This window comes from Phoca vitulina, unplaced genomic scaffold (genome assembly GCF_004348235.1).
Source record: "Phoca vitulina isolate PV1807 unplaced genomic scaffold, GSC_HSeal_1.0 scaffold97, whole genome shotgun sequence".
NCBI classification, from domain to species: Eukaryota; Metazoa; Chordata; class Mammalia; order Carnivora; family Phocidae; genus Phoca; species Phoca vitulina.
Genome location: NW_022589800.1, coordinates 2,561,949 through 2,585,297, shown reverse-complemented (window position 1 = coordinate 2,585,297; position 23,349 = coordinate 2,561,949). Strand labels below are relative to the sequence as shown.

General features: G+C 46.0%; 1 protein-coding gene across 1 annotated transcript; it reads right to left on the bottom strand.

The window, feature by feature from the left end:
* Positions 1 to 1,797: 1,797 nt before the first annotated feature.
* On the bottom strand, positions 1,798 to 11,191 carry CD5L (CD5 molecule like). Its single transcript, XM_032397236.1, has 6 exons — positions 11,076 to 11,191; positions 8,829 to 8,855; positions 5,931 to 6,281; positions 4,545 to 4,862; positions 3,481 to 3,801; positions 1,798 to 2,369 (listed from the first exon to the last, which is right to left on the bottom strand). Exons 1-6 carry the CDS (start codon positions 11,101 to 11,103, stop codon positions 2,362 to 2,364), a joined length of 1,053 nt encoding a protein of 350 aa, XP_032253127.1. The 5' UTR covers positions 11,104 to 11,191; the 3' UTR covers positions 1,798 to 2,361.
* Between the last annotated feature and the right edge of the window lie 12,158 nt (positions 11,192 to 23,349).

Genomic DNA, 23,349 nt, shown 5'->3' with positions numbered 1-23,349 from the left:
GGGCCCTGGCCGCTTGGAGGAGCCCGCGGCCATAAAGCAACAAGTGCTAATGGGGGCTGAGGGCAGAGAATCTGTAGCTGCCTCAGGGAGACTTCAGGGGCTGGCTCCCTTCTACGGGGGATTCCCCAGCTGCCCTAGGCCGGGTGAAGGTGTGTGTGCTGTGATCAGGATCCAGACAAGGGACGGGACAAGCAGGGTCACGAGGCGCATGCATCTTGCAAGCCCTAACTCACCTACCCCGGGGACAATATTCCACTGACGACAGAGTGAGTGGCCTGCCCACCGCGTCTTCCACTAAGACAGAGCTGGGAGCCCTGTGTGCTGGCGAGGACCCTGCCAGGTAGCAAGTCCGGGTGGGCACTGATTGTGGCAAGTCTGTCGCTGCTGCCTCGGGGGGTTTGGGGCCTCTGTGCAGACTCTGCAGGTGGCAGCAGCCAGTCCCCAGCCCCACGGGCCCACTGGGCCCCGTCTGCCCCAGGCCAGCTGAAGGGGTGCACACTGCGCATGTGTGGGCCCAGGAGTGCAGGGTGCCTAGGGATCTGGACCCTGGCAAGGGTCTCAGGAGGGTGTCTTGCGGGAGAAGGTGTACACCGACTCAGAATCCCTGCCCTACTCAGGCAGTACTCCCCCTAAATGCAGAGCCGCAGGTGAGCGGCCTCTTGGCGGGGGCCCGGCTGGGGGGCCTGGCTGGCCTATCTTCTGATAAGAGGCCCCTGGGAGAGATGAGTGACGAGTCTGGGAAGACTCAGCAGTGTCTGAGCGCTGGCAGCCAGGGTCACGTGCTAGTCTGCTCAGGCTCTGATGTACTGTATCATCCGAGCCCACGGCGGACATGACCTCTGTCCCCACAACAGGCCAGGGTCACCCTCTCGGTTTGCTCTCCTTCAGTGACACTCACTATTTAGGCTACTATCAACTCTTGCTTCCGGGTGGGATTCACCCTGTCTCTCCCAAGAGCTCTTACTTTTATCTGACTGATACTCAGGGGACTTACTGGAATGGAGATAAATGAAATTTTAATATAAAATTAGAGGGAATTTGAAGTTCCTTTTGTGACATTCCAACCCTGTCGCTCCACTGAGGGTAAAATAGCTTTTCAATGGCGTGGTGCAGGCTGCTCAGAGGCCTCGGGGTTCCAGCTACCATGGGGTGAAGCGAACAGGACGCTAGTGTGTAGGGAAAATCAGGAAGACCTCATCAGATAAAGAGAGCTGATCAGATAAAGACGAAGTCTCTGAGTAAACAAGGTAGATCCCAAAATGTTTGGCGAGGCCCTCTCTTCTTGACTACGGAGCCAGGTGCTCTATGTTCCCATGCGAGGGAAGAGACAGGAGGATAGGGCTCTGTAACACGGCCGGTCCGATCTGCCGGCGGGCCCTCTTCTGCGCAGCGGTGCTCCAAAGGCCGTCGCTGGGAAGGCACACCCGCTTGCCGGTGGCTAGAGAAGCCCACCGCACAGGAGGCAGCTGCAGAGACTGGGGGGTCTCTTTATTAGGCAGCGGAAATGCAGGCATACAACAGTGCTCAGCCAGCCTCAGAGTGCAAGGCCGCTGAGTCTTAGAATTGAGTCCTGACCTTAGCGTCACCGTGCCTTGCCTCAGACTTGCAGGCACCGGCATCTGAGCGGAGACAGTGAAAGCGGTATCATCGGATTGGCAGGAGGCACAACTCCGGCCTCCCCAACCTCCTCCTGCCTCAGCCTCCCCTCCTTCCGGAGGCAGCCCCGTCGCCAACACATGTTTCCCTAGGTCAGTTAGAATGCATTTGTAAGATTCTTCTGGATAAATGGCAACCACGTTGGAGGGTCAACAAAGGATTTTTATTGCAGGCATTTGAGGGGCGCACCATCGCTTCCAAGGACCATCAAAGCGTCTACAATTACAGGATGCTGCCCTGCTCCTGAAAGAATGTGCTGCCCCCGAGAAGCAGGAGGGCAGTGAGGTGTTATCAATTGTTGTGATCACCTCAAGCATGAGAAAAAGAGCTAAAAGACTCTAAGCTTCCTCCCCAGGTTCCACGTAATGGTCTGGTTCCTTTCACGTTCTCTACGGACATAGGTGGTGCCCAGCCATGGCCCACACTGGTCAGGGCACCAGCCTGGGGGTCCCAGGCTGCGAGGAAAGAGGCGGCACAGGCGCCAGGAGTCCAGGGTGACTGCGGGCTCGTCTTCCCCGGCAGAGGGCATTCAACAGCTCATGTCTCCAGGCAATGACAGGAGTGCGTGGCTCTAGAGCAAGGCAGCGCACAGGGTTCAGACGCCTGCGGGGGCAGAGCGGGGCTCAGGCCAGGCCAATCAGGGTCCATGAGAAGTAGGGGACACGTGGGGCCTGTGGGGTTGGGTTGAGCTTCAGAAAGGCCAGGCTACTGTTCTGTAAAGAGAAGAAGAATGTACAGTAAGGATGGGGCATGTCAAAAAGGATTATTTCATTCAAGCTCAAAGAGGCTAAGAAAGAAGATTGGGCCCCAGTATAGGAAAGAGAGGCCCTCCCAGACCCTAATCGTACACACATCCCCCGCAGACGTGCGTCAAGTCGGAGTCAGGTGCAGCATCCCAGGGGCTTACTTAGCCAGCTGCCACAAACAGTGTTCCCGTATATGAACACATCTCACCCTTGCACGATCATGAAACTCATGATCAATGGGACAAGGGCCTTTCTATTTTATAGATGAAAACAATGAGGTCCTGAGTAGTTAAGTGACTAAGATTACAGAGGCTCAAAATGGCAGGATCAGGGCTCAAACTGCAGTCTTCCATGACTAAATCCCTCCTCTTCTGGGCACTAGCTGGTCATTGAGCCCTTGGTCAAACTCAGCCCTCGCCTGGCTCCAGAGCAGTGTGGTTAAACCAAGCAGCCCTGCTTTCACACCCTGCTTATCAAGCTGGGCTTCAGCCCCCAGGGGCTGAGCTTGCATTTCCTGGCTCAAGTTGGGGCAGGGCTTCCTCCTTCCCTTCCCTGAAGAGGCCTACAGTTCCCCCACTGTCTGGAATGACTCTGTTTCCTGGGCATCCCAAGAGCCCCCCTACCCCAGCCCCATTCCCACAGGTTCACCTAAAATCCGTGGAGTGACATCAGGTAGAATGAGGTAGGACTGTCTCCCATAGTTTAAACTTAGTTTGTGAGGGTTGGGGTCATCTGGGAGAATGACCCCGGAGATCAGAGTCAGGACAAGTCACTTTAGTTCTGCTCTATCATTTCAAAGCAATTTTTATGATTTTGGCAATTTGTTTCTCTGAGTCTCACTTTGTTTACGTTTAATATAAGGGTGTTGATCCAGTAATTTTTAAAACCTCTCTTCCTCTCACATCAGTAAGTCTACAGTAAGGGGTTTATTATTAGTATCATCATTATTTCTATTTATTGCTCAAAAGCTTCACTCATAACCCCTGAAGTAAGTGTGAAATAGGGGACCACCCTAGTGGGAACCCCCGTCCCTCCCCTCCCCCCATGATGTCCCCATGAACTCTGCCCCAGGACTTACCTGCACAGACCACAGCCACGTCCTCTGCATGGTTGCAATTGTGTTGGCCCCAAAACCTGTGCGGGCACTGCTCCAGAGACCTCTCCTCCCCTGAGCAAGCAACGTCATCCAGCCAGATGCGGCCGACCCCAGGGCCAAATCTTCTCCGGAATTTGGCAGATGGAGAGAGGGACTCCCCACAACCCAGCTGCCTGCATACCACCTGGTCGGCTTCTTCTCCCCAGCCATCGTCACAGACAGTGCCCCACTCGCCCTTGTGCAGCACCTCCAGCCTCCCGGCGCAGCGGCTGTCTCCTCCTACCAGCTGCAGTTCAAAGGGATCTGCAGGTGCAGGAGGGAGTGAGGGTGGCGGGAGGCAGGGCGACTGACAGAGAAGGTCCTCTACACTCAAATCCCATCAGCACGTGAGACCATCCACTGAGTTTCTGTGCCTACATCCCCTTCTCTCTGCCTGACCGTGTAGTCCAGGTCCCTTCCTTAACTAGGATTTTCCACTTCTCTAATTTATAAAAATCTAATATTAATAAGTGATTTCCTAATAGTTTTTTTTAAATTAAAGAGCTCAACAATACATGGAGCGGCGTGCTCTATCTCCATTATGTAGAACTCAGTATACTAGTAGTTCACAGTAATCTAGCACTTACTTATCACCGGAACCGTTTTCCTGTACAGAGGGAGGCATTGATGTCAGCGTTTTAAAAAAACAAGAGGGGCACCTGGATAGCTCGGTCAGTTAAGTGCCCAGCTCTTGATTTTGTCTGGGGTCATGATCTCAGGGTCGTAAGATAGAGACCCGCATTGGGCTCCACGATCTCCGGACTGGAGTCTCCTTGGGATTCTCTCTCCCCTTCCCCCCGCTTGTGCTCTCCCTCTCTCTCTCTCTCTCTCTAAAATAAATGAATGAATGAATGAATGAATGAATGAATAAATAACAAGAATTGATGAGTAACTGAGTCTGTCACTGTCACTTGATGCCTCACCAGCTGTCTGTAGACATTGGTTAAATGGAATCCAGTTTAACCAAATTCATGAATGAATCTAGTTTCTGGACTCATGGGCTTTACCTTCACATTCCACCCACATGTCCTCATCATGGGTGCAGTTGTTCCTTTCCCAAACCCCAGAAGGGCAATCCTGAAGGCTGATTTCTTTTCCTGAGCATGATGCCTTTCTCAACCAGATGGGCCCTTGGCCCTGGGTGGCTTTGTTGCAGCACTTCCGGGTCAGCATGGCCCGTCCACATCCCAGCTGCCGGCATACCACTTTGGTGGCTGCAAAGCTCCAGCTTGCTTTGCACACAGTTTTCCACTGCCCTTGGTGCTTCACCTCTACTCGGCCCTGGCAGCGCTTGGGGCCATCAACCAGCCGCACATTCTCTTCGACTGTGGGAAAGGAAAGAGGAGGTGTCTGTTTAATCAAGAACATGGTCTTCCCAGAATAGAGCCCCATGGGCACATCCCTCTGTTCTTGGTGTTTAGTACAATGTGTCTAGAGTGCTTAGGGTTGTCCAGTAGATGCTTGTTGAATGGGTTGGATGAGTGAGTCAATGGAACGAATGTCATTTTTCAGTTCCAAGTGAATTAATTATTTCCATAACATTTTTAGTTTTTTTAGTTATTTCCATATTCATATTCTCATTTGTTCCTCATAAGAGGCAAGTAGAGGGATTGCATAGATTTTTAAAAAATAAAATGCAATAGTAACATACGCAATGTGTCCAAGCCCCAAAACCTCCTGGTTCATTATCAGCATTATCACCCAAGTATTGTGAATTAGTGCTCCCAACCTTCAATCTCTCTAAGAAGTAGGAATGAGATCTCAGCATCAGGCACAAGGATTTATTAGTTGTTTCCCTGGTAACAGTCTGCAGGGTGACAAAGAGAAGGCATGGACCAGCCTCTCAGGCAAATCACAGTCTAGTGGGAAGTGCATGCAGAAAGGGGATTATTAATGCACAGAAGGCAAAGTGTTGTGTTGGTTTCCTAAGAGCATCTCTTGTCCACTATTTCATTGGTGGAACACTTGAGAGCTGGAAGAGCATGCATTGTACTTGGTTTTCTTAGGGGCAAAAACCAGGAAACATACATCATACCTTGCCAGCTCTTTTCTTCCCCATACCTCCCCTGAGTTCCAGACACAGGTTATACTCTTCAACCAACACTTAGTGGTGGATGGATCTGGGCATGCTTGTGTGTGTGTGTGTGTGTGTGTGCGAAGGAGAGAAGCAGGCTCTCATGTAGGCTGAAACTAAGCTAAATGCTTTACCTCATCCAAAGAGCAGGAACAATACTAAGTGAGGATAATGTTCCTCTGCTGGGCCCACAGTTGAGAAGGGTGAGATACAAAGGGTGAGGAGCTAGTTACTATGTGTGAAGTCCATGGTGGGGGTTAAGACAGGGGACTCTGGTCCATGGGTTGGGTGGCAGAGGGTGTGGGGCTACGGTACTTACACCCACATACAGCTCCTGCGTCCTCCTCGTGGGTGCAGTCGAAAAAATCTTCCCTTTCACACTGAGACAGGCTCTCTTCCATGCCATTGCATTTGAATTCTTGGATGAAGATTTTTTGATCTTCTTGTGTCAGTGGCCCGTATGAAGTACCACTGATTGCCCTCTTGACGGCTCCACAGCCCAGCTCCCGGCACACCACAGCTGCATCGTTCTTGTCCCAGCCATCATCACACACGGTGCCCCACTCGCCGGCCAGCTGTATCTCCACCCGCCCTTCACAGCGGTGGTCACCTCCCACCAGCCGCACACTGGATGAAGACCCTCCAAAGGGATGGGAGCTTGGATGGGCATCTGGAGGATGAGAGAGAACTCAGGCATCTTGGAACACTTCCAACACTCCCAGAGGGTGTGGGATGTTGGGGTCTGAGATGGAGGGCTTATAAGGGAAGTGGAGGGAGAGGAGCTTCAGGACCCCATCCCTAAGTTCTGATTCTGCTCCACTCTTAACCTACCCTGCCAAGAAACTCCGCTTCAAGACACCTACGTATATATACTCACACCGCTAAGCAGTGGAAGCCCCAGGTCAGAATACAAGTGTAGAGATGTGCTCTGTTGTGTTGTCATTTCTTGACTCTGCCTCCCCCGGTGGCAGCCAGATGGAGGCTGGCTTTATAGATATAACTTGGGCTGAACAACCTGACTCTCTTTCTCTCCCAATATCCGTGATCCCCCACTACCCATCCTTGTTGTTTCTCATGACATCTTCCTGTGCTCAAGAACCCAGCTCAGAGGAATGCAGACAGCAGTGGGTGAAGGAACGGTCAGAGCCTTGACCAGTCAGAATCTTAGTCTAGAGGGTTCTAGGGCTTGGGGTAAGAGACAATCTCCCCAGAGCCTCCAGATATGTTCTGAGGAATCCAGTACATGATTCTGCTTCCTGATAATAACTCTGAGGGTGGAAAAAGCTAATGGAAATTCTCTCCCTCTTCCACCGAGACACAGACATAGAGTGGAGATGGCTGTAGGAGAGCAAAGAAGAGCCTACCAGACAACACACTTTTGTTGAGTATATACTATGTTCCAGGTATTGGTTTATGAACTCAGAGCGTTGCTGCCCTCCAGGAGATTATATTTAAGAGGTCTGGGGCAACCCCACAAAGACTCCAGCAGCCTGGAAGGGTGAGATACAAAAGGTGAAGAGCTAGTTGGCTACATGTGTAGCCCTTGAATGATAGCATGATACAGAAGAGATGAATGGGCCATGCCTCCATGGAGTGGGGTAGTTGACCGAGACAGGTCTGGGGCACATGGAGGGGTCACATGGGACTGCTGGTCTGTGGCCTACCCCATTACGAGCAGTGTCACCTATGACCACATGGGACAAGTGGGTGACTGAGGCACATGCACGAATGGAATATGACTTTGGAGGACCAGATCTTCCACCATCTACCTTGCCTCAGCTCTGCAAAAACTCCCTAGAACCCGGAATCAACCCCAGAAGAAGTTACTGAGTGAGAAACACTGAGCTGGTTGATTTTAGAGTGCATTGGAAGTTGACATTTGGTTTGTTCATTTGTTTTTGTGTCTCCTTTTGTTCCATGTGTTTTTTGAGGGAAGCAATATGAGGAATGGAGGCTAGAAATAGATTTTAAAATTTAACTTAAAAAACTAAGAAAAGTTTTCATTTTTGCACACCTACGTTTACAGGGTACAAACATAACTCAAGAAGAGTCACCCAGAAATAGCAGTTGGGTCATTGCAAGATTTGAATTTAGACATGCATTATTGTGTATTCCAGGAAGCACTAGCTATCTACATGCACGTGTTATCTGATTTTGAATTGTAAAATTCTGGCTTTAAATGAGTTTTATTTTCCATGGAAAGGAGAATTAGAACCCCTCCCAGGAAAGAAGAAACATGTAAGAAAGAAACAGGCTAAGTGTCAAGGAAACGCAGCTGAGAAGAGATTTGAGAGCCAGAGAGAAAGGCAGAGGGGCCATCGGGGCAGCTGCCTCCCGGGCAGTGTCCCCAGCCTACTTTGTTGGCTGACAACTCGAGAGCAGGGCTGGGGTGGAGGAGCAGTGACCTGGGCTGTGGGAAAGCTGTAGAGCCGAGGTCCCTGTACCAGCAGTGAGGACACCGCTGGACACCACAGGAAAAAAGACCACGTAAGCTAATTTTTAGACTAAGAATCTGAGGCGGCAATGCTGAAAGAATTGAATTACATCCTGCTGGTGTGGAGTTCCTCATGGCCACTGCAGAGTCTGTGGCTGCCCCTCTCTGGTAAAGCCTCTACCATCAAGAGAAAAAGACCCATGGGATAATGTGTAAGAAGGTGAGGGTCCACGACCAACCCCCTTGAGTCGAGATCACAGCCTTCCTCTTGACAGACCTATTCTCTGTGCAGCTTGTGCATGGTCCACACAGGTGGCCAGTGGAGGCTGAAATCCAGCCTGCCCACTGCTGGTCAAACCACACACTGCACACAAGTAGATGCATTTCTAGTTCAAAGGAGCCATGCAGGTTGGCACTGGGGCTGGGAAGTGGTAGAGCCCAGGAGGGCAAAAGGAAGTTCCTCTCCCAGATATGCCGACAAGGGGGTGGGATATCTTCTGAGTCCCCAAACAAAGCCATCTGCTACTTGGAGGTGGCCAAGAGTTTTAGGCCACAGAGGCCAAGTGGGAGGGAATCCCCTTGCAGGAAACACCACCCAAACCCCTACCAGGTTCTGGAGGTGGAAACCCACCCACATAGGACAGAGTGGTTGGACTGAGAAACTGGAGAGGAAATTTACTCAGATTCTATTGAACTAGAGCCTCTCTCCATGCCCCAAGGAAGCATCAAGTTTTCCATCTCAAGAGCTTGGAGGCCTCCCTCTCAGGACCCCAAAAATCTTACCTAAGAGACCAGGTCCGGTGCAAATGGCTGAGGAGAGAAGAAGGAAGCGAGTGAGATCATATCGTCAATCCCAAGGCTTTGTTCAAACAACACAACTCTCTAGAAAATCTTTGCTAGTCTTTGTGGGGCAGCTAGAGTGCTGGGTCAGGCCTAAGGAAACCTTGTCCTGCAATGACCAGACCCGAAGGACACATGGACAGTGACTGGGAACCACAAAGACCAATTCTACCACAGCCCAACATGTTCCCTATACACGTGATGTTGCTCTGCTCCAGGCATGGATAGATCCACTTTCTATTCTAGCCAGTTAGTTATATTGACTGATTACTACCTGAAGTGGATGGGTGGTGTGCAGCCTCTGGGCCCCACAGCAAGGCATGCCGGAGGCCACTGGGAAGGGCTCTGGTGCAGAAGATAGAAATGCCATGGGGGCAGCACAGAGAAGGGAAAGGGCAGGATCTGTCTGTGTCACTGGCACTGTGCTCAGGCCACGGCCAGGACACTTGTCCTGTAAAGGGTCAGAGCACAAATAATCTGGGCTTTGTAGCCTCTGGTCTCTGTTACCACCACTCAGCTCTGTCACTGTAGCCTAAGAACAGCCACGTGTGGATATGAGTATGAATGAGCATGGCCATGCTACAATAAACCTTTTTTTATAGACTGAAATTTAGATTTCCCTGTCACAAAATAGTATTCTTCTTTTGATTTTTTCCCCATTGTTTAAAAATGTAAAAACCATTGTTAGCTTGTGGGCTGTAGTTTGCTGAGCCCTGATCAACAGGTCAGAAAGCAGCCCTACATTTGGTTCCAAACCCCAGGCTTAAGGGCCAGCACATCATAGGACATCATAGTTTCTCCCTATAGGACCTCTGGGTGATCGGGCTCCTCTATGCATTAGGCTCCCTTCTAATGCTGCCGAGAGTCCTGAGCCCTGTGCCCATCAGTGGTCCCCAAGGCCCTAGGCATTCTGAACTGCAGAACAGTCATGCCCCACCCCCCACATCTTATGCAATATTTCTGAAGGAGCTAATGTCTTTGGTCTAGAGTCTTTCAGGCAGATCCAAGAATTTTAGTGGCTTATTCTGGAATATTTTCTTCTTTTCATTTCCAAATAATTTCTAAATAATCCAATGCCCTTATTCTCCAGGATATAGCCACTCTCAGACTCAGTGAGACCTTGTCTGTAACTGTCTAAACCTCAAAGTAATATTACACATAACACCCCACACATCTAGTAAGGAGAAAGCCTGTATATACACAGTGCAAACCGAGTGTGTCGAGCCTGGTGTGCAGGTATGAAAGTGACAGAGCCCAAGAGGGACTTGAAAGTTCTGGAGCAGGGTAGATGACTATGGGTAGTCAAACCAGAGAGGCTTCATGAAGGAGGTGGGGCTGAAGGAAAGCAGAGAAGAGGTGATAGGACACTCCTGATGGGGCTGGACTTGCTGGCAGGTGATACAGGGAATGTATTGGTGTTTAGGAATTCAGCCAGCACCCTACAGAGAGCACATTAAGTGCCAGTGTGAGCTTTGGTGATGCATGGGATCCTCGAGACAATAAAATGGTTGTGACTGATTAGGGAAGAGACCTAGTAGGCCTTGTTAGATGCCCCAAGTTCATTATCTCATGAAAAGTTTCCTAACAAACCTCCAAAGAACATACTATTACCTTCATTTCACAGATGAAAGTAGGATTCCAGAGAGAGAGGGTAATTTAACAATTCAGACAGCTAAGAAATCTAAGAACAAGGACTGAAACTCAGGTCGCTTTGACTCCAAAATCCTCATTTACAGTAAATTATTCTGGATGATAAGAAACCCTGGGGGACCCTAGGGAAACATTATATGGAACATCTTTGAGAGGAAACTGGACAGTATGACCTGTGAAAGCTGTCTGTCTTCCGGTTCTCTTCTTTTTCTTGCTCTATGTGCTGTTACCCATGGTTCATTTGTCTTTTTATAAAGAATACATTTAGGGAAATTTACATAAAAAGGGAAATGGGACAAACTATTATAAATTTGTCAGTGTAAATAAAGGGAAATAGAAAAAACTCTGAAGATCAAATGGATTATAAATTGGGTATGGATTCAGTGGCTTGAGTTTAGACACAGAGAAGGCAGGAGAGCAGGTGAAGCTGCTCCTTAAAAAATAGCAGGATCTTCACTGGCTGGGAGGAGAGAGCACTCTCCCTGATCAAAGTTCTGGGGAGATGCTGAAGCCTCAGTAAGCAGGGGCAGAGATACTCACCGAGGATCAAGGAAAATAGCAGAGCCATGAGCCAGGCTGCTGGAGATGCTGAGCTGAAATCTGAGGCTGGGAGGAGGCCCTGGAGCAGCAATAGTCAGCCTGGCTGCCAGATGTGCTAGCAGGACAGAGTGAGGCAGGTCCTGTCTGCAGCAGAAGCATTAAGCCTTATCAGATGACCAGATGACCAGAAGCCAATGGGCACAGGGGGCAGAGCTGGTGGAGCTGGGCTTGCTGAGCTCAGCATATCCCCAGAGGAAGGGAGGTGGCCAGAACTGGCAGAGAAACACAGAAAAAGAAAGGAAACTACAAAAAACCCCAAGCTGTCCTGACCTGGTTCTGCTGTGTCCCAGCTCCATCCACCTCTGGAGAATAGAGAAGCCAGAGACTATAGAATACATCTGGAGTTGCCTTCTGAGGCACCATAATCCAGAGTCAAGGTGTCAATCTCCACATCTAGGGCTGGCTTTTCCTTCAAACCAGCTTTTCCAGCACAAAGCAGAGGGCTTAACCCATGGATCTGCTCCTCTCCTGTCCTTGTCCTGGTTTATGCCCATCTTTGGAAGCTGAATGGAAAGAGTTCCCTGTGGTAATGAAATCAAGTCATCGTTTAGACCAGAATCTGATGGACAGTGGTTGAGCAGCAAGACCCCCAGTCTTCCCAGCCCCCTGCCTTGCTATTAAGCACCACTGTGCGTCAAGAGCTATTCAACACTAGACTATGGGAGCATTCAACTATATCCACTAACAATGCTCCTACTGCTCCCCACAAGGTGGTTTTCCCTCCACGACTACACATTTTCACTTCTCTGTAATATTCAGGTCACTCTGCACAAAGATAGGTTCATTACAGATCTCCCTGTTTAGTCCTGTATTTCTTCACCTACTTATTATTGTTTTAGGGAAGAGTTCTGAGCAGCCTGAGTGCCGGGGGAATATGATGGGTTCAGGGAACACACTAGTGAATGGAGGGGTTTGGCGCTCCATGGGATATGGTCCGGTGGCTGTGACAACGTGTGGAGGCAGCTGTGAGAGAGGAAAGTATACGACACTTTGGGAGCACAGTGGAGGAAATGGTCACTTCTACTTGGGACTAATCAGGGACTTTACAGAAGTGATGACACTTGAGCTGGAGGTGAAGGGTGAGTGGCCTGGAGAATCGGAGCAGGAAAGGCTTTGCTCTGAGTGTACAGATGAATAAAACAGTGTCACAGATGAAGGCTGGACTGGAAGGGCTGGGTCTCACCCTGCTTGGTGGTCAGGTGTCAAGGATACTGGTGTCTAAAGGTACACATACCTAGTAATGCAATTGCTGGGTCATAGGGTAGCTCTATTTTTAACATCTTGAGGAACCTCCATACTCTTTTCCAGAGTGGCTGTACCAGCTTGCATTCCCACCAACAATGTAGGAGGGTTCACCTTTCTCCACATCTTTGCCAACATTTGTTGCTTCCTGACTTGTTAATTTTTGCCATTCTAACTGGTGTAAGGTGGTATCTCATTGCAGTTTTGATGTGTATTTCCCTGATGGCTAGTGATGTTGAGTATTTTTTCATGTGTCTATTGGCCATTTGTATGTCTTCTTTGGAGAAGTGTTTGTTCATGTCTTCTACCCATTTTTTGACTTGATTATTTGTCTTTTGAGTGTTGAGTATGAGAAGTTCTTTATAGATCTTTGATACCAGCCCTTTATCTTAATGTCATTTGCAAATATCTTCTCCTATTCTGTGGGCTGCCTCTTAGTTTTGTTGACTGTTTCCTTTGCTGTGCAGAAGCTTTTTATCTTGATGAAGTCCCAAAAGTTCATTTTCGCTTTTGTTTCCCTTGCCTTTGGAGACGTGTCTTGGAAGAAGTTGCTGTGGCCGATGTCTAAGAGGTTACTGCCTATGTTCTCCTCTAGGATTTTGATGGATTCTTGTCTCACATCGAGGTCTTTCACCCATTTAGAGTTTATCTTTGTGTATGGTGTAAGAGAATGGTCTAGTTTTATTCTTATATGTGTAGCTGTCCAATTTTCCCAGCACCACTTACTGGAGAGACTGTCTTTTTTCCATTGGGTATTTTTTCCTCATTTGTCTAAGATTAGTTGACCATAGAGTTGAGGGTCTATTTCTGGGGTCTCTATTCTGTTCCATTGGTCTATGTGTCTGTTTTTGTGCCAATACCCTGCTGTCTTGGTGATCACAGCTTTGTGATATAACTTGAAGTCAGGCAATGTATTTACCCCAAAGATACAGATGTAGTGAAAAGAAGGGGCACATGCACCCCAATGTTCATAGCAGCAATGTCCACAATAACCAAACTGTGGAAGGAGCGAGATGCATTTCAACAGATGAATGGATAAAGAAGATGTGATACATATATGAAATGGAATATTATTTAGCCCTCAGAAAGGATGAATACCCACCATTTGCACTGACATGGATGGAACTGGAGGGGATTATCCTAAGTGAAGTAAGTCAAGCAGAGAAAGGCAATTATCATATGGTTTCATTCATATGTGGAACATAAGCAATAGCACAGAAGACCATGGGGGAAGGGAGGGAAATCTGAAGGGGGAGAAATCAGAGAGGGGGATGAACCATGAGAGACTATGGACCCTGGGAAACAAACTGAGGGTTTCAGAGGGGAGGAGGGAAGGAGGGGGTGGGGTCACAGGGTGATGGGTATTAAGGAGGGCCCATGCTGTGATGAGCACTGGGTGTTATTCCCAACTAATGAATCGTTGAACAGTACATCAAAAACTAATGATGTACTATACAGTGGCTAACGGAACATACAGAAATAAATAAATACATAAATATATAAATGTACACATAGTGGAGGGTCTATTACAAATGGGTTTGTAAATTCTAATTCCTCACACCTTCACTCTCCAAATTCTGAAATGATGCTGTAACAGACTCAGAATGTAGAAAAGGCTAAAAAATCAGTTTTCCTGTCGATGAATCTCGATTAGATTGCAACTGAGATCCCAGATCCTGTACATTTACCTTCAGCTACAGGAAGCAGACTTGCCCTACTGAGTTTGCACTTGGAGGAGAAAGGACTTTCTGTGGCCCGTGGCCCACCAGACAGCAGGGAGCTCAGGCCTCTGTGTTCAGATCTATGTCTCCCCCTCATGTGGAAACTGGATGAAAGAAAAGGAAGAAAAAATAAAGATGAAAGCTTTCTCACCAATACAGTATTTTACCAGCAGAGTCAGGAACATGAAGAGAGGAAAGGAGAGGGCATTATCCCAAAGACACAGGGAGCCTCGGCGGGATGTGACCCACGTGGAGATCGAATTCTGACTCCAGCATGGAGGGGAGCTGGGAAGTCTGGCCCCAGGGAGGCTCACGAAGAGACACCGGTCCAGGGGAGCAGGTGAGGGATATTGAGGGAGGGGAGGGCTGCCAGACCTAGTTAATGGTAGAATCCATAAGAAGACTTTGCTCTTTGGATGGGAACATGAGGGTAATTAGTGATTTCAGGTAATTCTTAGATTTCTGGAAGGGAAAAATGTGCCAGGGGGTGAAAATACAGGTAAATGTCAGCAACCACAGGTGGAAAGTAGGGGACTGCACATTGTAGGCACAGTGTCTGGGGGGTGTCATGGGGGATACGTTGCTTCTGGGGAGCCAGGGAGGCTGGATTGGACAGGGGTGCAGGGGTGGTGAAAGGTGGAACCATCATGGAGAAGAAAGGGACCCAGGTAAGGGTGAGCAGTGTGACTGTACTCAGCAGGGGGCTGGAAACCCTCCTGTGTGAGGGATACCATGTGCCTGGCCGTGACACCCTCTCCAGCTGCAGTCAGAAGGTCAGGAAGAGATGTGGGCCTCACAGATCCAGACTTGGAGGCTCGTAAGGAAAGCATGCTGAGAGGTGGTCAAGCTGGGGTTCGGGCCAAGACAGCAAACTAAGGGGCCTGCAAGACATAGAGGAGGCCAGGAAATTGGCTAAGGAAAAGTGAAAAGAGAAATGACCTGTGGGAAAGGGGATGTCACTGAGGAAGGTCAAAGACGGCAAGCATTAGGAAGTTCATTGGATGGGTAGGTACAGGAGATTTGGAGAGGGTGATTAAGGTCTTAGAGAAGAAGCAGCTCTGGGCAATAAAAAGGCCCAGGTCAGGGGACTGGGAGGGAACAAAGGTGGGAGTTTCAGAAGCTGGGCGTTTAGGGGATTGAGAAGAGGCTGTGGGTAAGAGGCTTATCCAGATGAGGGAGATGGGATGGAGTGTGGAGGGTGGGGAAGCCCAAAGCTGTTTGGGAGTGGATCATTGTCTGGAGGATGGCGATCCATGACATACATCAGAGCACAGAAGACGCTCTCTGGGGAACTCTGTTGAAGGCTGAGCTACCTATTCTGCTGTCTTAGGGCCAAGGCGAAACCCCTCTACAAGTAATGAGTATGCCAATCATTAGTGTTCTCTATGAGAGTAAGAAACTACCTGAGTTGTCCCCCTTCATATTCCCAGAGCTTGGCCCACAATAAATGATTGTTGACTCTGTGAATGAGTGAATGACTATTGGTAGCCAGAGAACACCACTGAGTCTTTAGAACCATCAGAAACACCATTTGCCCATTATGTCCACATTGCCTTGTATGGGCTAGGGGATAAAGGTCATGGGGGTCTCCAGGAGGAAAAACTGGCAGAAAATACGTAATCTGTCCATGTGGGGTTTGCATGATCAAAGGAAGATCTGAAGCTCTAACAGGATACCAAGTCTACAGAGGTCCACCACCATAATGATGGATAGGTTATTTTTCCGAGATTCATAGTAGTCACTCATTAGGGGACAAGGTTTTAATGTGCACCCATCTTACCTAGATCTAACTAGGGTGCTGTTGGGTGATTTTCCAAAAGTAATTTTTCTAGAAAATAGGATTCTGGTGGGTTTGGTTGCTCTTCCCTGTGTACAACTGTAAGCAGCTGTTAACTGGAACCATTAATCTCCTTCTGTTCCTTTCATATGTTTATCTGCCTCCCTCTCCCCCCTAGTGTCCAGGATTGAGAAGGAGCTCAAAATGAGGAATAGATCCGGGACTTGGGGTTGAGTGGGCATAAGCACAGTCTTCAGTCATTTAGAGTAAAATTGTTCTGTGAGATTCCTGAAGTGATAACAAGACCTTTGTATGGAAAGTATAGGAAAAAATTTTTTTCAACTCATCATGAAAAAATCTAAAGACAGAATAGATTGTCCCAGAGAACATGAACTTTCCATAACTGTAGGTGTTCAGTCACATGGCCTGTCAATAGATATTCTGTTATTTATGGTTTGTTGATAATTACTAATGATTTTTTTGTCCCCAAGTCTCAGGGCTACAAAGACATTCTCATCAGTGTTAGGAAAAAGTTCCTAAAAACTTCTTTAAAAACAAACAACAACCTGTGAGTCTGGGGGCCAGTGTGCATGCTGAGGGGCAGACAGGACACCTGGGCTGTGGCTTCCCCCAGGAGAACAGTGAAGTTGTAGAGGCCTCTCATTCTTCAGGCACCCCAAATGAGAAATCCAAAAGAGAGGAGGACAGGGGGTGGTGGTCAGAAGAATGGGGCCGGCAGAGAGGAAGCCTATAAACCTGACTGCCCCCTCTACATCCTGCCTGGCTGTCCATTTCCTGCTGGCAGGACAACTGGCCCAGGCTGTCCTGATGTACCTGGTATGCTCTGCCTGGAACTTGGGCCCATGCTTTTCTCCACTTGCCCAGAATTGTCCTTACAAAGAGGCATCACAGTGCAGAGGCTGAGAGCTTGTGCTTTGGAGGCAGGTGGACATCAGTATGCTGTTAGCTCTTCAGATCTTCCTTTGATCATGCAAACCCCACATGGACAGAATACTTATTTCCCACCAGTTTTTCCTCTTGGAGACCCCATAGCCTCTATCCCCCAGCCTGTACAAGGTAATGTGTGCATAATAGGCAAGAGACAGTGTACCTGAGGGTTCGAACTCAGTCGGTTAATAGCTATGTGATCTCCAACAAGATACTTTGGCCCTTTGCAAGTAGATTTCTTGACTAGGATTTAGACCTTTTTTTATTTTTATTTTTATTTTTTGCTAGAATGATCAGCTTTCATTTCTGCCTTTTATTGAATAAATACTTAATTTAATCTTGCTTAATCCACTTTCGAGTTCCTCTTTTAAATGGGAAATCAAAAATGACAGCAAAGCAAGTAGTCAATGGGGTTACACCTCAGATGAGCACCCATCCGGGAAGGCCAGTTGGCTTCCTAGGGCTAAGTATCCTTCATTAGCTCCTCTCTGATCCAAAACTCGTTCCCTGAACATCCCTGATCCTAAACCTAGTTCCTATGAAAGACGGACGAATGTCCATGTTCAAAAGCCTCTATTCTGGTAACGTAAGAATAAATATTCCAGCACAGGGCCAGGAGAAGAGTGCAGGAGGAGCTATCTGATGGGCCAGCCCTGGACGGGGAAGTGTCCCCGGGGTTACTACGTTGCCTCACCACGGAGGACATAATCTTAGTGGTGAAATGAGCGCTCTGGAACAAGTCACATGCACAGTCTGCTGTGCTTCCTACTCAGTTGTGGGAATGCTGCACTATGAAATGCCAATTCTTCCTCACCCAGAAGGTGACAATTTTCATTAATCTGTGTGACCGAGAGAAACATTTCTGTTCTGTCCAGCCCAAATGTCTCTTCTCCGGGGTCTACGGATCCTCTTCTGAGTAACCACACCATCCCTTTTCCATGGGATCCGGGTGGGGTGCCCAGTTCCTTTATTTTCTTGTTCTTTATTATTTTCTGAAGCATGTCACCTGTCCCTCAAAAGAGGGTGGGAATGGAATGCAGAGAAGACAGTGACCTGAGGGGAGGGCTGAGGGCACAGAGAAGGAGAAAGGGGACCAGGAAGAGCAGACTGTGGACATTCTCTGTCACTGCTCTCTCAGTGCCCTTGAAGCTGGTAACAAAATTTTAATCAAAAATCTTATTAAGTTAACTATACAAAATTTTAATCAAAAATCTTACTAACATGAAACATTCACTGATTATTTCTTGTGTACAGGCATGTTTGAGACTCTAGAAGGAGGAGGGCTGGAGTTAGTGGTGGGTTCAAGACCCACCTTTACTTTATTTACATAAAGATGTAAGTGCCATATTAGAGGGCAGTATATTTTGAATGCCACTGTATAAGTATGACATTTCTAGAATAACATTTTAAATTCATAGTTCTAGTATATTCTTGTAACTATTAGAGTATTTATCCTTTCTATTTGGTTAGTTAATTAATATTTTGACTAATAATTCTTTATAATCATATTAATAATTAATTATTAAAATAATATAAATTATAATTCATAACTGGTTAATATTTTAAATAAATTGGTAATTTAATATTAACTCTTGATACCTGAAAATATCAGTAAGTTGTGAATAGTAAGAAAGTTGGCTAAAAACCCTCACTGTATAAATGGAGAAAACTGTATGTAGATTAATACAGGTACAGACTCAGATATAAACACAGACGCAGACACAGATACCTTGTATCTCTAGAGGTAGGACCAAGAATCACTTTCTGTGAGGCTGAGAAGAGACACATTAGGAAGAATTAAAATGTTTAATTGGAACTTTTTATTTTATTTTTTTATTGTGTGGGAGTAATATAAGTTCTCTAACTTCTCTCATAGTTCCCCATAAAATCGTTAGTAGTGCCTCTTTTGCTCCTAAATCTGATTTTTCATATGGTCACATTATGGGCAGAAGCCCTAAGGCTGGAAATATGAGTGCTAGACCATTTGTTCAGAACATGTTCAAAGATTGTGAAACCAGGGGACTGGAGTTTGTAATCAACCATGAAGTGCTGTGGGCCAACTTGAGTTAAAACCCTTTTTGGACATCACCAAGATGGCAACATGGGAGGCTCCTGAATTTCCCTCCTCCCATGGACACACCAAGTATACAACTCGATATGGATCAATTCCCTCTGAAAGAAATCTGGAAACAAGTCAAGTGACTCCTACACATTGAGCAACTCAGAAAATACCCACACTAAAATGTGTAGAAAAAGCTGAGACACACTCTCACCACAAACCCCACCCTTGGCACAGCACCTGCATTCAGGGGAGAACCTCCAACTTCCAGCTTCCCCCTGAGGAGGAAAGTGTTTGGACCACACATCTAGCACTCCAAATTCTATGGCTTCCACCCAAGGGATGTGCACGCAAATTACTGAGCTCTGAGAGCCAACAGGGTCATCATTCACAAGATGCACAGGACTATAGCAAACAAAGAAGCAGTTGCTAAATTGGCATGCTAGCACTTTGTGCAGCTGTCTCCTCCCACTCCAGGCTCTGTGCAAGAGCCTCCTGCCTCCCCAACAAACAAAATCCAGGACCAGTCGGCTTCAAAGGTGGATTCCACTAGACATTTAAAGAAGAGTTAATACCTATTCTTCTCAACCTATTCCAAAAAAATAGAAGGAAAGCTTCCAAATATATTCTATGAGGCCAGCATTACCCTGATACCAAAACCAGACAAAGACACTACCAAGCAAAGAAAAGCACAGGCAAATATTCCTAATGAACATAGATGCAAAAGTCCTCAAAGAAATAAATTAAGCAAACTGAATTCAGCGATACATTAAAAGGGTCATTCACCACCACCAAGTGGGATTTATTCCAGGAAAGCAAGGATGGTTCAATATCTGCAAATCCATCAACATGATACACCACATTAATAAAATGAAGGATAAAAACCATATGATCATCTCAATAGATGCAGAAAACGTATTTGACAAAATTCAACATCTGCTCATAAAACTATCAACATCATAAAAACTATCAACAAAATGGGTTTAGAGGGAATATACCTCAACATAATAAACACCATTTATGACGAGCCCACAACTAACATCATCCTCAATTGTGAAAAACTGAAAGTTTTTCCTCTAAAATCAGAAACAAAACAAGGATGTCCACTCTCACCACTTTTATTCAACATAGTTCTGGAAGTCCCACGGTCTTATAGAGCAATTAGGCGAGAAAAAGAAAATAAAAGTCATCCAAATTGGAAAGGAGGAAGTAAAACTGTCACTATTTGCAGATGTTATAATACCATGTAAAAGGGATGTAAAACCCTAAATACTCCAGCAAAAAATCCATTAGAACAATAAATGAATACAGTAAATTTGCAAGGTACAAAATTAATATACAGAAATCTGCTGTTTCCATACATTAATAACAAAGTAGAAGAAATAAAAATTAAGAAAACAATTTCATTTACAACTGCACCAAATAAAACCACCTTAGGAATACATTTAACCAAGGAGGTAAAAGATTTATACTAGGAAAATGATAGGACAGTGATGAAAGAAACTGAAGAAGATATGAACAAATGAAAAGACATTCCGTGCCATGAAATGAAAGAACAAATATTGTTAAAATGTCCATACTACACAAAGCAATCTACAGATTTAATGCAATCCCTATCAAAATACCAATAGTATTTTTCACAGAAGTACAACAAAGAATCCTAAAATTTGTATGGAACCACAAAAGACCCTGAATAGCCAAAGCAATCTTGAAAAAGAAAAGCAAAACTGGAGGTATCACAATTTCAGATTTAAAGTTTATCACAAAGCTGTAGTGATCGAAACAGTATGGTACTGGCACAAAAATAAGCACATAGATCAATGGAACAGAACAGAACCCAGGAATAAACCCATGCATATATAGTCAATTCATTTTCAACAAAGGTGCCAAGAATATACAACAGGGAAAAAACAGTCTCTTAGATAAATGGTGTTGGGAAAACTGGACAGCCATAGGCAAAAGAATGAAACAGGATGCCTATCTTACACTGTACAAAAGATAAACTCAAAATGGATGAAAGACTTGAATACCAGACATGAAACCATAAAACTCCTAGATACCTATTAGAGGAAAACCCAGTGGGTAAGCTCCTTGATATTGGTGGTTTCTCACCTACCTCTGATCTGTGTCAGATGTCAATATTCTCCAGCCAACTGTCTACTCCCACACAGTTTTGGGCTTCTTTAACCCTGCATCCCACCCCATCTCCCTATCTGGATAAGTCTTTTACTGACAGCCTCCTCTCAATCCCTTAAACTCCCAGCTTTTGAAACTCCCCCTTCACTCCCTCCCAGTCCTATAAATGCCAACATCCAATCCTCTGAATGCAGCTTCTCTTTCCTTGAACTTTCTAACACTTTCCTTTCCTCCAACCCTTATCCCATGACTTGTTTCTATTTCTACTTTTTGTCAGCCCACTTCCTGGTCTTCTTTAAGCCTGAACCCATGGCAGACAACTTGAGTTGCTCCCTCAACTTGATCCCAAAGTATTGGGTATTTGATTATGTGACATTCCATCTTTTGACCCTCTTTGCCTCAATACATCCTCAAGAAGGCAATGAAGTGAAGATCTGCATCTGGACTCTTTTACTCTCAATGCAAACCCTGATGAAGCCCAACACCAGCATCTACTCATCATTCCTAGCCTTAAATTGAAGCCATGTGTTTCATATATACTTAAATCAAGATATCCAACCTGAAGCAAGAGCATTATTGATATTTCCTACACTTACCTTGATTATAACTCTTCCTCTAAAAATCCCCATAATGTAATCCTTACTTAATTATTAAAATTTACCTGAATCTCACTGAAAAATTAAACATATTCTCACATCTGCTGTGATCCTTAGGTTGTCGAAACATGAAAGTGAGTTTATTTTAATACTGGGTGTATTCAATCCAAAATCACCAAGAAAAACCTCCTAGTGATCCTACTCATCAATATCTCTTAGAATATATTTTAATGCCAATCCAAATACTAATCTTAATTACCATTCCACATACTGACACCAAAGTGATTTCTAGATGATCCCAATTCAATTAGATTTATAACCAAATATACTGAATGGAAATATAGTAAGTCAGAAACAAAGTGTACAACAATGACAATTTTCTTCTAAGTTTTATAATTAAATTTAATTTCTATCTCTGGTCTCCATTCTGCCTACTACCAAATAAATAAATAGACTTCAATCTTGCCAATGCAGGTTAATTTCAGTTCTATCAGAGTTTTCTCACTTGACCTAATGTTGCCCCCTCCTCCTTATCCCTGAGAAGGATGCTAGGATCAGGTGTGTGCAGGAGAGAGTGCAGAAAGGCACATGTTGGGGGTCTGGTTCTCAGTAGACACTTTCTATCTGTGTAGATGTCTGATCGTGCCATTTGGCCTTCAAGCAAGTCATCCCTCCATATTGGTGTCTCTTAAGGTGTCCATATCCCTAATGGTCTCAGGTCATCATTCCATGCCCTTTGCCTCCCTGTCTCAAATGTAGCTCCTGCAGGAAATGTGATAGACTGCCTCAAGCTCACTAAATACAAACTCCTTAGGAGAAGGGATGCTATCTATCTTGTTCACCTCTGTTCTCAGTGTATAGAATACCCGAAATATAATACATGCTCAATAAATGCTTGCTGATGGATGGACTCTTTGTTTCTCAGTTCCCCACATGGTCATCTCTAACCTACATCTATGCATTGGTAGAATGGAGAGTTTCTGTCAGCCTCGTGTTGCCAGAGCTCTGGACAAAGCACACATGAGTCTTGAATTTCCCACAATTTATCTGGAAGTGTGAGGTCCACCACATACAACTGTGTTCTCACTGAATTCCCTAGAACAGATGTTGGCTATCACAAGTCACGACACTGCTGAATTCCAATAAATGGGTCTCTGCTCTCTCTCAATAACTGTTCTGGCAATGTGGCACTTGCAAAAAATGTAGAAATTCAGAAGAATTGAACAGTAACACAGGCCTTATTGACCGTCTCTGGAAGAGGTGACAAGAGTGGATAAGATATGATGGATATTGCAACATAGAGCACACAGTAAAACTTTCTAAAATTCTCCCTTACAGATCACTCTTGAAAATTCATCATTGCATCTGCTCACCCCAAACTCCTTTGTTTGTTTCCCCAATCTCCAGTTTTCTGATTTCACTGAAGACTTCTTATCCCAATCTCTTAATTCTCCTGCCCCTCCTCCTGACTTCTAGAGCTCTCTTCTATATCTTACCTTTGTGTACCTTCAAGTCCCCTTTCTTCATTAGAAAGACCCTAGAAGCTCTGACTTCAGATCCAGAAGCTGGTGTGTAAGATATGCTGATTACAGGGACGCCTTGGTGGCTCAGTTGGTTAAGCATCAGACTCTTGATCTCAGCTCAGGTCTTGATCTCAGGGTCGTGAGTTCAAGCCCTGCATTGGGTTCCACGCTGGGCAAGGAGCTTACTTTTAAAAAAGGAAAAAGATCTTTAA

What these genes read in the sequence shown, in the direction of transcription:
- CD5L (XM_032397236.1), bottom strand. Translation starts at nt 11,103, where the DNA reads ATGGCTCTGCTATTTTCCTTGATCCTCG. An exon ending in CGCAGGAGCTGTATGTGGGT is followed by an intron (nt 4,863 to 5,930) that starts GTAAGTACCGTA and finishes CCTTTCCCACAG; the next exon opens with TCGAAGAGAATGTGCGGCTG. An exon ending in CATGTGGGTGGAATGTGAAG is followed by an intron (nt 3,802 to 4,544) that starts GTAAAGCCCATG and finishes CTGCACCTGCAG; the next exon opens with ATCCCTTTGAACTGCAGCTG.